The sequence below is a fragment of the Quercus lobata genome, chromosome 11 (assembly GCF_001633185.2).
Source record: "Quercus lobata isolate SW786 chromosome 11, ValleyOak3.0 Primary Assembly, whole genome shotgun sequence".
Classification (NCBI taxonomy): domain Eukaryota; kingdom Viridiplantae; phylum Streptophyta; class Magnoliopsida; order Fagales; family Fagaceae; genus Quercus; species Quercus lobata.
The window spans coordinates 16,459,084-16,472,520 of record NC_044914.1 but is presented as its reverse complement, the minus strand read 5'-3'; the positions used below and the strand labels follow the sequence as shown (position 1 = coordinate 16,472,520).

The following is a 13,437-nucleotide window of genomic DNA, read 5'->3' as shown; positions in this document are numbered from 1 at the left end:
GGCCATCTGGTGGACGACTTGAAAAATTGAGTGTTCAATTGAATGGTTACTTAGGCGTTCCAATAGGGCTATGGTCATTTATTAGCTTTAGAGGCAAGCAAATGCCACACTAGTAGGATTTGGCTGGAGGATACTCCTCCATGTTTCCAAAATTAATGGTACATGCTTTCAATCAGATTACCAACTTTTCATTCAACGAAAGAAAAATTTAAAAAAAAAAAAAAAAAAAAAAAAAAAAAAAAAAAAAAGGGTTTACCTTTTGAAGCTAATTTAACCTTCCATTCCAATATTCTCTATCTACATATTTAAGTACATTACCAAAATCCTTCCATAATACCCTTTTATCTTCAAAAACAAGTTTCGGTCTCCAATATATGCAATCATCTTTGAGGAGCTTTTGCAAGAAATTTTTATTCTCCATCCCCAATGACACTATGAACCCCTTTCTCTGCCATCTCCGCTTCTCTAAGTGAAATGAAAGTTGCTTCCCTTTTAGATGACATAGATCTGATACCCATAATCTGCTTATTCCAGGACCTGACCCTGCACCCAAAAACACATCCACCAAAATTTTTCCTTTTAGAATAGACACCTGCCAGATGACAAAATTACTTGCCATTCTACACATTGACCAAAAATGCTAAAAAATCTCTTTCACTAATAACTGCTTTTTCTTGAACTCTACAATTCACCATCAAAATCCTAAAAACCATATAAATCATAAAATACCCACTACCATAGCCACAATAACTTCATTATGAGATTTATTTTCAGAGAGAACATACAACCATCATTCTAACCACACTCTCTCTTATTGGGGTTGATAAGAATCCATTCTAATACCACACACTGAAGCAAACCAAATTGCTCTTCCAATTGGACAGGAGAGAACAAATGATCCACAATTTACTCATATTCACCACACATCAAACATGAATCAGAAACAAAAACTTTTCTTCTAATTAGTTCTGACATCACAGGAAAAGCATTGTTAATTATTTTCCACAGAGAAATATGACATTAATCAAGTGTGCAAACAAATGAAGTCATCAACATGTAGGCAGATAGGTAGAAATGTAAAGTGTCCTCTTTGGTTCCCTAGCATGTTAGTAGACATCAATTGAAAATAAGTAATTCTCCACTAGCTACACAACTTGTTAGAAGCCAAAGTGCAACGAGAAATTGACAAAAACCTTAAAAATAAATAAATATATATGCATGAAATGCATCTTACCTATCTTTCTCAGTATGCAACTGCACCATTGGCTGCTTTGTTAAGTTAAACTAGACTCTCAACATAATAATCAGCAACAGTATACTTATATCCAACAATCCCAAGATCCTTTATCTCTTGGGTCTCAAGATTCTGCAACACAAGGTGGCCACCATCCATTTCCCTACCACTCATTTCAAACACCTTCTCACGATTTCTCCTAAAACCCGTTGGCCTTGGTATTGTTTCTATTGCATTAGTCTTACTTAAACTGAAAACTTTTGTCCATGACAACTCAACACCATACTCTTTCATTACCCAAATATGGAAATGGCTATGAACACAAAATTTCTCAATAGTAGAAAATCAAACAAATTGAAAAAGGTGTTCCACAAATATAATTTTGTATTAATCAAGTAGTGAGTACAATCTCTGTTTTGACTCTTTTACAAAAAGCGCTCCTCTGATTCTATCTTCTTTGTGGTCTTGACTCGAACACGAAATTTTCTTCAATTTGATTGGAAGATGGATCAAATGGTCTTCACAACAAGTCTCTAGCTTTGAGCTTGTTAGAGATTTGTTGTTCTTCAAGTCCTTTGAATGTTCTTTAAGTTCTTCAAAGATTCTTGAGACAAAATTTCTCTAGAGCTTGGGTTTCTTGAAAACTTGGTGATGAAAAAGAGAGGGGATGTCCTCTATTTATAGTGGTTTTAGAGAATAAACTCCACTTTGAATTGATATGCTTGAAGACATGTAGTAAACTCTTGATTGGCCCAAATTTTGTTTAGAAATAATTATCTCTATTTATCTATTTTGATAAAGGAAATTAGGGAAACAAAATAAAGAAAAAAAAAATCTAATTTACAAAAAGATAAGTCATTTTTAAATGAGATTCAAATATTATAAGATTTCACACATGCCTCTGCACAAGCATCACATTTGATGATGAGGTGTAAGTAAGAAGTTTTCTAACATTGCAAAACAATGGAAGCACGTGGCTCAAGCCACTGTAATAATTAGTATTCAATACTATCTATTATTTAGTATTTGTTGATTTCCATTAGTAACATTGCTACCTTTTGAAATGTTTCTTCAATCGCAATTATTAATTCATGGTGTGTGCCTCTTGCATCATCAGCTAATTTGTTGATTTCAATTAGTGATATTATTAACTTCCCAAATTTTTTCCTCAATCCCAATCATAAAATTAATGGTATTCCACTTTATTCACTTTGAAAAACCTGTCATGAAAACAAAATGAGGTTGTGCTTATGGATTTCTAAAATGAGGACAGGGATGGCAGTGAGGAGGGTGGGGAGGGATTCAGAGATTGCATACCTAGAAGCAGAAGGAGGACTGAGAAAAATTATTACCTATCAAACTCAGGTACACTAACGTTGTAGAAAAGAAGAGACAGAAAGGCAACCCCACCAAAGGTTTAGTAACGGTTAGACCAAGCTTTTGCAAAACATGTGTCATGGTGTTGTGGACCATGTGACAATGTAGAAGGGAAGACGTGGTGAAGCAATAGATGAACAAATTTGTAGGGGTACGGGGTTGGAAACAACATAGTGAAGATTCCAAATTCTGGACATTATATCCACAAAGCTAAGATTTTGATCCTGCTGCCCAAAGTATGGGCCCAAGTCAAGAATGGGAATAAGAATTCAGTGTGTGTGTGTTTCAGTTTATGGAGTTTCTATGCTTAATGAAAATTAGAGAGAGTGATATAGAACAAAAAACTAGTGTTTTTGGTAGCAAAAGCTTTACAGTTTTGATGTTTACTTGCTTTCAAGAAAATGATTTTTTATGCAACAACAACAAGAAGCTTTTTGTTGCAATTCTTTGTTCGTCCTAGTCAAATTGCTAAGAGTCTCATTGACAACTCTAATCAAACATATGGTGGGCAATCCATTAATATTTGTACACATGAAAAAGATAATGTGGCAACCAACAGAACTTGAATTAAAAAGAAAGACTGTGACTTACAGAGAAAAAAGTTGATTAACCTTCAAGGTCACTTTCATTAGACTCCTGCCAATCACCTAGCACTTCAACACATTCCTTGTACTCACTTGACTCTTCACAGTTAAAGTTACCTTGGGCCATAAAATCTATGAGCTTTCAATCCTTTTTGGGTGAGGTTCGTAATTAGAGCTTCCAGCCCCTTCATAGCCATCACAGGTTAGCTTGGCTTTGTAACTTTCTGCTGCTATCGAATTGTCGAAATTATGATGGGGAACATCTAAGCCTTCATAAGGAGTGATGTTGTTATTGCTTCTCTCAGCCATAGTTTCGTTAAGATCTTTGATGTCTTTCTTGTATACCATTCGCAACCCGCACTTCTTTACCTTTACCATGCTTGGGATTATTTCGTTTGTCTTCAAGTCCCAACATTTTGACAGAATTTTAATTCCAATCTGACTGGATCCATTTGCATTGCATTCCCACAATGATTTTATGTCTTCGTACTGGTAGAATTGAGGAATCAAATAAAGTAGCCAAATGTGATCTGATAAAGGAACAATACTTGTAATGCCTGGTGTTGAATTAATTTGTTTTCCGTTGACTATCAAACAACAATAAAGTGAATTGTCTTCAAGGATTTGGTGATGTGAATGAGAACCAAATACAACACAAACAGCAATCCCTAAGCACTCATTACATAAAAGAGAATAAGGTATACTAACTTCATCCCCAATACTTTGATACCTAAACCACTTTGGAATTTCACTTCCAGGAAAAACAATGTCACGAATACCAGAGAGAAAGAGAGGGTGCCAAAGGGAGTTTATTATCATTGCAAAAAACATATCAATGAAGCCTTGATTATCAGCCAGTTTCCTGCAATTTAAAAGGCAGACGCATGTCAATAAAGAATTTGGTTGTAAAAGATCTCGTAGCGTTTCCAGTGAGGTACAACCCTTTCCCACAATATAAATAATATTTAATGGAAGCTTTGGCCATGATCGAAGACTCGTGCAATTGTCCACCAACAACCAATATAGCCTAGATAGTTGAGCGATGCTTTCCGGAAGGCAACTAAAATTATTTCCACTTAGATATAAATATTTTAAAGAGAATAAGCAACAAATATCATTGGGAATTGCATTGAGATTGCAATAACTTAAATCTAAGCTAGTCAAAGAACACAAATCCGATAAAGAAATTGATAACTAGCCCACGAGATTGCAATAACTTAGATTCAGTTTGGTCAAAGAATGCAAACCCGATAAAGAAGTCGATAACAAGCCCATGCAATTGGGACTTCTAGGCATAAATCCACTAAAAGCTAGTTTTTTAAGAGGTCGAAAAAGAGCATTGGAATAAGGCAAAAGTCCTGTGGCAGTTCCACTCACATCAACCTCCTTTGCACTTTTCTTAGTCACCAAATTTTCTAGTTTTGAGCATCCGGAAAGATTGAGATCTTTAAGCCGCTTCATATTTAAAAAGGTACTAGGAAGAGACATGAGATTTTTGCAATCTTTTACATTCAATGAAGCAAGGCCAGTCAAATTCCCAATTGATGTGGGTAATTTTGTAATAGCAGTGCCATCCAAGTAAAGTTCTAATACACTTTCCATATTTTCTCCAAACACTGGAATTCTTTTTAAATTTGAGCAACCAGAAAGAATAAGGATCTCAAGAGACTCCATTTCAAACTTGCTTGGAAGACTTCTTAAGTTTTTGCAACCTTTTAGGTTAAGAAAAGTGAGTTTTTTATGAACTCCAATTGATGGGTGCAAGGATCGGAAATTTATACAACCCTCAAGAACCAATTTCTCAAGATTTGGGATTTCGTTGAAGTCGTGGGTTTCAATCAATTTTAGTGAGTTCTTCAACTGGATGAATTTCAAACCATCAAAAGGCTGTGCAAAGCCAAAAAGGGAAAAAAAAATTAGCTTCTACAGAAACTTACTATTTAATGAAACTTAAAAAAAAAGTTGTACATGGTACCTAAATTACCTTTAGTTGGAAACTTGATGGAAAATATTTTGAAGGGTATCCACTCCAATCAAGATATCTCAAGGCATTAGGAAGATATTTGGGTTCATGCAAAAGGTGAACATTATCAATTATGAGCAATTTAAGATCAAGATCCTTTGAAAAGCATTCCGGATTCCAATATGCCTCTTTTTGTTTTTGCAACTTTAAGACTATGCCTTGAATTGCTTTTTTTCCCTAGTAATCATGAAGAGCATATATTAGTGAATTGCAAAATGTAAGATTACAAAAGCTACTCTATGTTTACTCTTTTAAATAAGGGTAAAACTTAGAAACAATATCTTAGGTGTAGTTTATTAGTTCCCCAATAAAATTCGAACTCATAGTTGAATTTAATTTAATTATCTTTGAAAATGATAATATCGTATTTTATTGTTCAATCCAAGCAAATGAGTGAATTTGATTAGGGAAACTAATATATTGAACCTAAAGTATTATATATATATCTTTTCACCTTGAATAATATAGTAGGGTACATGCTCAAGTTTTCTAAATAACTGCTTACCGTATTTTTTGTAAATACATCATTGATGTCCTTAAACAACCACAGTTTGCCACGCTTTCCCGGCTCTTTAGGACACTCTTCATAAACTATGTTCTTTCCCATTTCTTGAAGCAAATCATGCATCCACAAAGTATGATCATCACAGAATTTAACAAGGGATTTATCAATAAGAACCCCCAATCCAATATTTGGAAAAAGGCCAAGATAATTTAGTATTTCTACTACTTTTCTTTTCTCCATATGATTAAAGAAACAAGCAATATTAAGGAATATTTCCTTCTCTGTTTCATGTAGTCCTTCAAAACTTATTCTACGTACTCGGAGAATTTCATTTTCTAGAAACTCTTTTAGCCTCTTTAATGTACTTTTCCATTCATTGATACTTCTACCACACAAAAACAAACCCAAAATCTCAACAGCTAAAGGAAGCCCATGTGCATAATATACAAAATCTTCAGATAGCTTTAGATAATCTTCGGGAGGGTGACCTTTTTTAAAAGCTTTCAAACTCAAAAGATGAAGAGATTCGTCATAAGTCAATCCATTAGCCTCATATATTTCATCTACTCCAAGGTTTTGTAGCAAATGCTTATCTCTTGTTGTTATTATAACTCTACTACCTAAACCAAACCAAACCTGATTCCCTGCTAACTTGTCTAATTGGTCGAATTGATCTACATCATCAAGAACAAGAAGAATTCTTTTATGATGTAACCTATTCTTGATCACAAGAACTCCTTCATAAACATCTTTTACACTCATATTTTCATTCAAAATTTGAAGAATGAGTTGCTGTTGTAATTGAACTAAACCATCTTTTTCACAAACTCCCCTAACATTAGCAAGAAAACAACAACCTTCAAACTTATCTGAAACCATATGGAAAACAACTCTAGCAAGAGTTGTTTTCCCTATTCCTTCCATACCCCAAATCCCAATAATGCGAACATCATTTGACCCTAAATCCAAACATGACTCCAATTTCTCCACTCGAGAAATTATTCCTACTAGGTTTTCAGTATTTTCTGAGAATGCATAACTTAATTTATGACATAATTCTCCCACAATATTTTGGATAATTTGTGACTCAAGCCTACAATGAAGAGAAAAATATGTGGTCAGTGTAAACCGCAATAAATATGTTTAAAAAAGGTAGAAAATCCAATTTTCTATTATTTTGATTGAAATTAATTGGCTCAAGACAAAACTTGAAAGAACTACAAACATGTATTTAGGTCTACATAAAGTTCAAAACAATGCTATATATGAGGCGAGTGTCATCTGAATATTTTAAAGAAAGAAATGTCAAATTGGATTACCTAGCTTGTACATGCCATCCTTTGAGATTGGCTACTTCTCTCAAAGCAGTTCTCCATGTTTGCACCTTATCTATGTAGTCCTTGAAAAGTTTTTCATGTTTGGCAAAGGCTTGGGCAAAAGTTCCTACTTGTTTTCGTACAGTAGATGGATCCACATCATAAAAAATTGGTAGAACTGTCATTTTCATTTCTTTCATGCACCCAATGATTTTTACAAGTTCATCCAAACACCATGTAGAAGAAGCATAGTTTCTTGAGAGAATGACAATTGCAAACCTTGATTCTTCTATTGTTTTCATAAGCTCTGGTGAAATAGATTTTCCTGTCTCAAGTTTTTCCTCATCTCTAAAGGTGAAAATACCCTTTTGCTTTAAGGCGACATATAGATGGTCGGTAAAATTATTGCGTGTGTCCTTACCTCTAAAACTAAGAAAGACATCATATTTCCATTGTGGTGTTGAAGAAGAAAATGATGACGAAGATGAGGCAGTTTGAGTGCTAATGGCAGCCATTAGAAATATATTGGCAAATTTTGAGCTACAATAAAGATTAACAAAAAGCACATTCAATTAAATTTAAAAGAGAAATTAAAGGAAAAAAAAAATGAGAAGAAGAGAATGATTTGATGTGGAGGAATACATCCTCTGTTCTTAGTCAAGTCAACCACTCTTTTTCTTTTTTAAACAAAGTAGGCATGCAAATGCCCTTTACATCCAAGAATCGACTGGCGAAATTAAACGTATATAATTGTATTTATCACTACAAAATAAACTGTGGTTTTAATAATTTTTTTTTTTCTAAATATCAAACCTCTTGATCTTTATATTTAGGATGAACCCTTCCTCATGTCAATACATGCACTCATTCTATCCTCACACCACTAACCAATCACAGCTAAAATGATGCATCCTTTTAGTTTTCCCAAAAAGAATACTCCATACGTTCTAAGTTCTTGGTCCTCTAGTCCCATAAGGTAGTCCTCTTTTTAAAGTCAATAAATAAATTTCGCGACTTATCCTTTGCTTTACCTTTTTAATTAAAGACAAAGCATTATTCTCTCTATAAATTTTTAAAAAAAAAAAAAAACATTAAATATTGTTCCCTTAAAAAGTTAAATTTTCTTAATAGGACCAACAACATAGAATGAAAATTGTATAAATTTGGTCAGAGTTACAATGATTCCCTAACATGCCAACAGTGAGCTATCACATAATAATAAAAATATTATGGGGAAAAATTTTGTAATTTAATATTTGATATAAGAGGAGAATAAACATGGACTCATTTTTACAGTGTTGTTTGTTACATGAGAGTGGTCAAATAAGTAATAATAGTAACTAGAGATTAACCATAAATATTAAGTGAAAATATATTCATTGGCTTATTACATAGGGTGATTTGGTATGGAGGTGGAAGTATTATAAAGATTATAAAATTAAAGTATTATTCATAAATAAAATGTCAAACCAAATAACCTGTGCAAAAAACAGTTGGTATAAATTGAGAAAGTCAAATATATAAAATTAAAATTAAAAAGGGAAATTTTTCAAAAAACGCAAAGACCAATAAACAAGTTTTATGTTCTTCCACCTTTCCTCTGCTTTATCATCATTCAAATGGAAATTGAACCCAAATTAAATATGTTAAAAAAAAATTTAAAAAACAGAGAATTCACAAGCATTGCATAAAAGAAGAGAGAGGACCTTGAGGATGTGGATCACGTTGTCAAGGAGAAGAGAGGCTCAGTGTGAGTAAAGTCTCACATTGAATAATAATAACAAGAGCAAATAATTAATATAACATAGTTGGCCCAAACTTATAGGTTTTTGCTTTTGGATTTAATGGTATCCCAACAAATTTCAATTGGAGTCTCCAAGGTTTTATATCATGTAATTGCTTCTTAACTTTTAAGATTGGGCGTTGGGTATTGGAAGCAAAGAGACATAGACACATACAAACATGCACATATATAAAAAGGGATTTCTCTCTAAACAGCCTGATTGTTCTTTCACAAATTGAAAATGCCAAGAATTGTTTTGCACTATTTATGATATCATCAGATTGAAAATGTAATCTTAAAATTCAGTGGATTTCTATTGTGTTATAAAAAAAAATAAAAAAAATTATGACTTTGCTTATGGTGCGTGCCTATAAACTATAAAGGGCTTTCTGTAAGTTTACTAGTGATTTTGCTTAGTACTTGCCCAAGATCATTTTTCCCTTGGTGTGCATAAACAGAAGGAAAGTACGCTTAATTAAACCTCTAGTAATACATGGGTTAGGCCTGGCAAAATTGGGTTCTTGGCCCATCAATAGAACCATCAAATAGTTGGGTCTAGGTCAATGGTGTGAAGAAAAGAATAAACCCTTGAACTAAATTGTTTGGGGAAGTAGGCAGAAAGCCAGAAACCAAACCGACCAGTTCTAGAGACAGCAAGGAAGTCTTAAGCTAGGAACTCATGGGTTTAGCCAGACAGAGTCAGATCCTTGGTCCATTAATATGAATAAACATTTTAACTGTAATGATATATATATATAAATAACTGTTATGGGTCAAGTCAGTAAATCCTTTTTTTTTTTTTTAACTCAAAACTCAAAAGTAAGATGGGATGTTATCAAATTTATTTATAAAATATAAATAAGGAAAGAACAAAGACCAAAGAAAGTTTTTATTTTTTCCGCGAAACAAAGTAGGTATGCTAGTGGCTATCTCTCTCGTCATGACATCTTCTAGGAATAAACCACTGAAAATTAAAGCTAGGAGAAAAGAATATTCATAGAGAGCCTCTTTTTGACATCAATTATACGTACCAATTCAAACTAACAAATATGCCTCTTTATCAATTATAATTTTTATATATAAACAGAATTGAAAGTTCTGAATTTTAGGGAGTCTTAAAAAAAAAATTTATGTGTTCTAAAAATTATGATTACCAGACTGAAATTAAGAAAGCTACTGCGACCCAAACACTATTTTATTTTAGTGAAACATTTTTTATTTGACAATCACAACTGCTATAAGAGGAAAAACTCAGATATAAAACAGGAAAACACAACAACAACAAAAAACCCAGAAATAAATTTTACGTTTCTCCTCCTTTTCCACTGTTTTCCCGTCACTCAAACAGAAATTGAACACAAACCAAATATAAATTTAATAAATAAATAAATACCAGAGAATTCACACAAAGTATTGAATAAGAGAAGAGAGAGGACCTTGAGGATGCGGTTCACGTTGTCAAGGTCAATGAGATGAAGAGACAGAGACAGAGAGTGACACAGTCGGTTGAAGAGGAGAACAGAGACCAGTGAGATATTGTGGAGAGTATAATTGTAGGAGCGGATTTGTAGGTAGAACGATATCTAAGACCAAAAAAACCCATTTGCGCGGCTTTTCTTTTTCTTTTTCTTTGGTTTGTCTTTTCCAGTATTTTTCATTCGGTTTTATTTTTTTCTTTATTTTTTCCTATCATTTAGAAACAACTTATTTAGTTGAAATTAAAAATTTTTTACTGTAAGTACTGCAAATAAAGTTAAAAAATAATTAAAATAGTATAATAAGACTCGTAAATAGTACCAAAAATATATTAAATAATAAAAAATATTGACTTTCTAACCCCAAACGCACACTTAGTATCTGTTTGGATACCGATTATCACGCATCTACGTCTGCGTTTGCTTTTTTTTTTAAGCACATTTTGTGCCTATGGTGTTTTTCCAATGGGTCTCGTGCACTATTCATGAGACCCACAAACCTCTTTTTTTACCAAAACTTTCATTAAATATGGATCCCACTGTACTATTCAAACATTTAAAAATTATTTTATTACAGTATTTTCAGTTTTCAGCAAAATAAGTAATATCCAAACACACTCTTATTCTCATTTGTTTTGGATCCTTTAGCTTGTATTCTTTTAATTATTTTTTATTAAAAAAAGGCTAAAATACAAAACTCGCCCCTAAATTTCTCCATAATTTATTTTAGACTCTAACTTAGTTTCATTTCAATCCTTTAAATTTTAGATTTATTCAATTAAGGTTTTTCATCAACTTTTGTTAAATTTTTTGAAAAAAAATGAATCTGTAAAATATTTTTTAATTATTAATTGAATTTTTTTATTATAAAAATTTGAAGAAAAATTTAAAGATTGAAAAATTCACCACAATATATAATAAAAGTTTATGAAAAAAATCTTAATTGAATAAATTTTAAAATTAGAAAACTCAAAAACAAAGTTAAAGAACTTAAATGAATTTTGATAAAATATAAAAGATGGGTTTTGCATACAGTCAAACCAAAGGTTAAAAACGTATTTCAGTTGCTTCTTTGCATAATGGGCAGTTTGTGTCTATTGTTCCTAACCATTCTACAAGTGGGTCTTTTGATGGTAGCACACCCATCCTATTCCTTGATTCCCTTCTTTGCTCCTGATTTAAATGGTACACTGTCTATCCGTTTGAGGAATAACTATTCTTTTAATAGGTATGGTGTAAGTTGGGAGCGCCTAGGCCACAGATTTAATGAAAATGCACCTACCTGCCCACTAACTCTAATGCCAAGTGGATGAAGTCATAGTCCCCTTTTATATTTCTCTAAATATGTTTTATATCACAGGCTGCCAATTATAAGAAATAACACTATTTGCAACAGTTCGACCTTCACAACTTACGTCTATGGTCTCTACTATTTACTTACATTAATTGTATAGATTTGCGGTATTACACCATTTTAATAAATAAAATTACATATATTCAATTTGCATGGAAGAAAATAATCAGGGATTGAGAATACTGAACTTCCCACCAAAGTTTACAGATCCGGACCGTTCATTGAACCGTAAAAAAAAGAGGTTCAAGGTTTTTGAGGTCGAACCAAAGTCGAACCGTGATGACGTCATAATTAATTTAATAATTAATTAAAGCCTAAATATAGATATTAAATTTATAAAACTAGCAAAATTGACTAATATATCTATATATGTGAGGGAAATTTAATGATTTTCAAGCATATATCTAATAATTAAATAAGAAAGTTAATAAAATAAAATAATAACCATGAAAACATTAAAATTTATGATTAATTTTTGAAGTAAAGTTGAATATCTTTGAAAGATTTTAATTATAATTTTTTTTATTCCTTGTAAGAGATGGATAATTTAATTAAATAGAATAAAATTGTGTTAAGTTGTTTTTTTTTTTTTTTTTTTAAATTGCTAAGGGGTTGGACCGCACGGTTCTTGCCACCGATTCGTACGGTCCAACCCCGGTTTTAGGGGTTCACGGAATTGCCACATATGCTCGGTTCTTTATGCTTAAAAAACTGGTTTTCATCCCGATTCCCGATTTTCACGGTCTGACCTCTCGGTCCGGTCCGGTTCTGAGAACTATGCTTCCCACAACTATGGTTTTCCTAGCCCCACGATCAATGTGCTCTTTAAACATGTTACCAAACCCACCATCAACAATTTCCTCACAAATAAACTTATCAAAGCATTGCTTTGCATCATGCATTCTCTGTTATGAGCTCATGTAGTTACTCAAACCCACCTACACTAATAATGAAAACATTTTCAAGATTTGTTTGTTTTCTAAATTTATCTAATTAGTTATTCCTCTTTAATTTACTTTGATGGAAGCACATTATCTATATATAGTTAAAATGGTTGTGGGAATTTAAACCTTGTGTTGGAAACCTCACGATTTGCCAATTAAGCTACAAAGCTATTATCAAACATATTATCAATTTATTAAATAAATAAAATCTAGGAGAATTCATCAACTGAAGATATCCAATGAGTGTAGAGCACCTAAGCTATTTACTTGTGGAACACAAAAGGAAAAGCAACCTGGAACGAGAGAAAAGATTTTCTGAGTGAGAGGGACTTTCAAATGTACACTAGGGAAAAAGTAGACCCCAAAATTGTGGTGTGAGTGTAAATAAATGGGATTTGGTTGATAAAAATCTCTTTTGTGTTTGTTTATTTATTAACAAGCCAAGCTTAAATTTTATTTTTAGGCTTATTTGATAAACTAGTGAGAGAGACTTTTGAATCTACACTAGAAAAAGTAGACCCAACCAAAATTGTTGTGCGAGTGTAAATAGTTGGGATTTCATGTAGATTTCATAATATTGAAGTGGTGAGAATCCTTGAGTCCCATATAGGAAATGATGGAGAATACGAGTTTATATGCTCATTGGTTGGACATTGGGTTGGGCTTTAGGCATGTGTGGACTAAGCCCCCTTGTCCAAATAATAATAATATTTTATTATTTTATCTTTTGAGTTAGTAAGTCTGTATATAGCAGTTATTTTTAAAATAGTGTGTCTTTTCAGTAACGTATATATTCATTACCCCTCATTCATGAAAAATAACTTTTGAGAAACTCTCCCAGA

The 13,437-nt window shown here is 32.5% G+C and overlaps 1 protein-coding gene across 2 annotated transcripts; it reads right to left on the bottom strand.

Moving 5' to 3' along the window:
- Positions 1-455: 455 nt before the first annotated feature.
- LOC115968626 (TMV resistance protein N-like) lies at positions 456-10,354 on the bottom strand. 2 transcript variants are annotated; one of them, XM_031088061.1, is made up of 6 exons: positions 10,259-10,354; positions 7,043-7,579; positions 5,724-6,816; positions 5,180-5,395; positions 3,203-5,082; positions 456-543 (listed from the first exon to the last, which is right to left on the bottom strand). In XM_031088061.1, the coding sequence occupies exons 2-5, from the start codon at positions 7,552-7,554 to the stop codon at positions 4,390-4,392; spliced, it is 2,514 nt and encodes an 837-aa protein (XP_030943921.1). In that variant the 5' UTR covers positions 7,555-7,579; positions 10,259-10,354; the 3' UTR covers positions 456-543; positions 3,203-4,389. The 2 variants fall into 2 exon arrangements, with proteins under 2 accessions (XP_030943921.1, XP_030943922.1); XM_031088062.1 differs by having other exon boundaries at positions 463-543; positions 1,235-5,082.
- Between the last annotated feature and the right edge of the window lie 3,083 nt (positions 10,355-13,437).